The sequence below is a fragment of the Aplysia californica genome, unplaced genomic scaffold, assembly GCF_000002075.1.
Source record: "Aplysia californica isolate F4 #8 unplaced genomic scaffold, AplCal3.0 scaffold00441, whole genome shotgun sequence".
NCBI classification, from domain to species: Eukaryota; Metazoa; Mollusca; class Gastropoda; order Aplysiida; family Aplysiidae; genus Aplysia; species Aplysia californica.
Genome location: NW_004797711.1, coordinates 528,123 through 530,277, shown reverse-complemented (window position 1 = coordinate 530,277; position 2,155 = coordinate 528,123). Strand labels below are relative to the sequence as shown.

The following is a 2,155-nucleotide window of genomic DNA, read 5'->3' as shown; positions in this document are numbered from 1 at the left end:
GTGTTTGGGTGGGTGTGAGTGGGAGTGTGTACATTTGTGTGGGTGTGTGTGTGTGATGTGATGTTGTGAAGGTGTGTGGGTGTGTTTGGGTGGGTGTGAGTGGGAGTGTGTACATTTGTGTGGGTGTGTGTGTGTGATGTGATGTTGTGAAGGTGTGTGGGTGTGTTTGGGTGGGTGTGAGTGGGAGTGTGTACATTTGTGTGGGTGTGAGTGGGAGTGTGTACATTTGTGTGGGTGTGTGTGACGTGTTGTTGTGAAGGTGTTTGGGTTGGTGAGAGTGTGTGCGTGTAGGTGTGTGTGTGTGTGTGTGTGTGTGAGTGAGCAGAAATTGTGTGTGTGTGTGTGTGAATGAGTGAGCGAAAATTGTGTGTGTGTTTATGTGAGAGCGGAAATTGTGTGCGCCTGTGTGTGTGTGTGGTTTGTGTGCGTGTGTGTGTATGTGGTTTGTGTGCATGTGAATACTCTTAGACACAGGGGGAATCTGCTGTTGTGCATGTGTGTGGGGGGAGTTTGGTATGCTTTTAGGGAACTCCTTACTGGTTAGTTATCTGTACGTATTGTCAAAGAGAAAATGGGAAGCATTTCTATCTGTGTCTTGTTTCTACCCGGCACTGTATGGCTGTTGTTGTGTTAATGGGCTTCTCTCTTCTTAAGATCCAGCTCTTTACGGAAAATAAGAGTTACCGTCTAGTTTAATTTTGTCTCCCTCCACCTTATTCTCCATCCTTCCTTTGTCTCCCCTCGGGTCCCCTCTCCTCTCCTTTCCGTGGGTGGTTAGCGGGTGCTCTGGTATGGTTTGCTCAATCTTTCCTATCAAGTATCTATCGTCTTTATCTCTCCACCTTCTTTTTTATGTTTGTTTACTCTCTTGTAACACATCTAGTCTTCGGCACTTATGTGACCTAATTGTGTTGCAAGTGCCCTAAAACTCATACTAAAACAAAAAAACAAAAATAAGAGTTACTGTGTAGTCTAACTTTGCCTCCCCTGCCCTCCCCTCCTCTTGTCTCCCTTCCTCCCCCCTCGTCTCCCCACCCCCCTTAATTTTGTCTCCCCTCCCCTCCCTATGTCTCCCTTCCCCCTTGTCTCTCTTCCTCCCCCTTAATTTTGTCTCCCTTCCCCTCCCCTCCCCTTGTCTCCCTTCCTCTTGTCCACCTCCTTCCCCTCCCCTCTCCTCATCCCTCCTTTGTCTCTCCTCCCCATACCTCCCTTTTCTCTCTTCCCCTCCCCTCTCCTCCCCTCCTCACATTTCCCCCTCTCGGTCCCTAGGTGTGGGATTCATTGACAACATCCACCTTGGCACGGCCCGCCAGGGTTTCAACCAGGGGTCGGAGGCCACGTGGGTGGAGTCGTGCGTGTGTCGCGAGGGACACATCGGCCAGTTCTGCGAGGCGTGTAGCCAGGGCTACAAGCGCGACACGCCTAATGGAGGACCCTTCGCTCGCTGTGTGCCCTGTCAGTGCAACGGTCACTCAGACAGCTGTGACGTCAGCTCGGGTTAGTTGTCCTACTTGTTTACTCTCTCACTCGTTTATTCTCTCACTTGTTTATTCTCTCACTCATTTATTCTCTCACTCATTCACTCTCTCACTCATTTACGCACATACTCATTTTCTCACACACTTACGCTCTCTCTCTCTCTCTCTCTCTCTCTGTCTCTCTCTCTCTCTTTCTCTCTCTCTCTCACTCTCTCTTTCTCTCTCACTCTCTCTCACTCACTCACTCACTCACTCTCTCACTCGTTAACTCACACACTCATTTACTCACTCACTCACTCGTTTGCTCATTCCCTCAAATTCTCGCTCACTCACTCACTCGATCCCCCTCACCACACCCCACCTCACCTCGGGTGTGGTTTGCTCCTTCTGCCCTATCAAACATCTCTCTTCCTTATCCCTCCTCTTTCTTTTCTTTGTTGGTTATTTTTTAATCTGAAGTTGAAAATGCTGTAAAACTTTTAACAAAAGAGACAAGCTGGAAAAATTGTCCCTCTGGGATCAATGAAATTTGTTATAATTTTAATTTATATTTTTATTTATGACACTGTACTGTGCTGTTAGTGCAAATTATTTATTGTTTGTTTATATTTTTACTGTGTTTTCAGTGTTATTTTGTTTATTATCTATTAAATTTATCTGCCTTTTATTTATTATAT

The 2,155-nt window shown here is 46.7% G+C and overlaps 1 protein-coding gene across 1 annotated transcript in view; it reads left to right on the top strand.

Annotated features, from left to right (window-relative positions):
• LOC101855278 (laminin subunit gamma-1) overlaps positions 1-2,155 on the top strand; it is a gene marked incomplete at both ends in the record, with an annotated part of 30,402 nt that overhangs the window by 15,930 nt on the left and 12,317 nt on the right. The window contains 1 exon segment of the mRNA XM_013086158.1: positions 1,270-1,497. Coding sequence (XP_012941612.1) covers positions 1,270-1,497 — 228 coding nt within the window.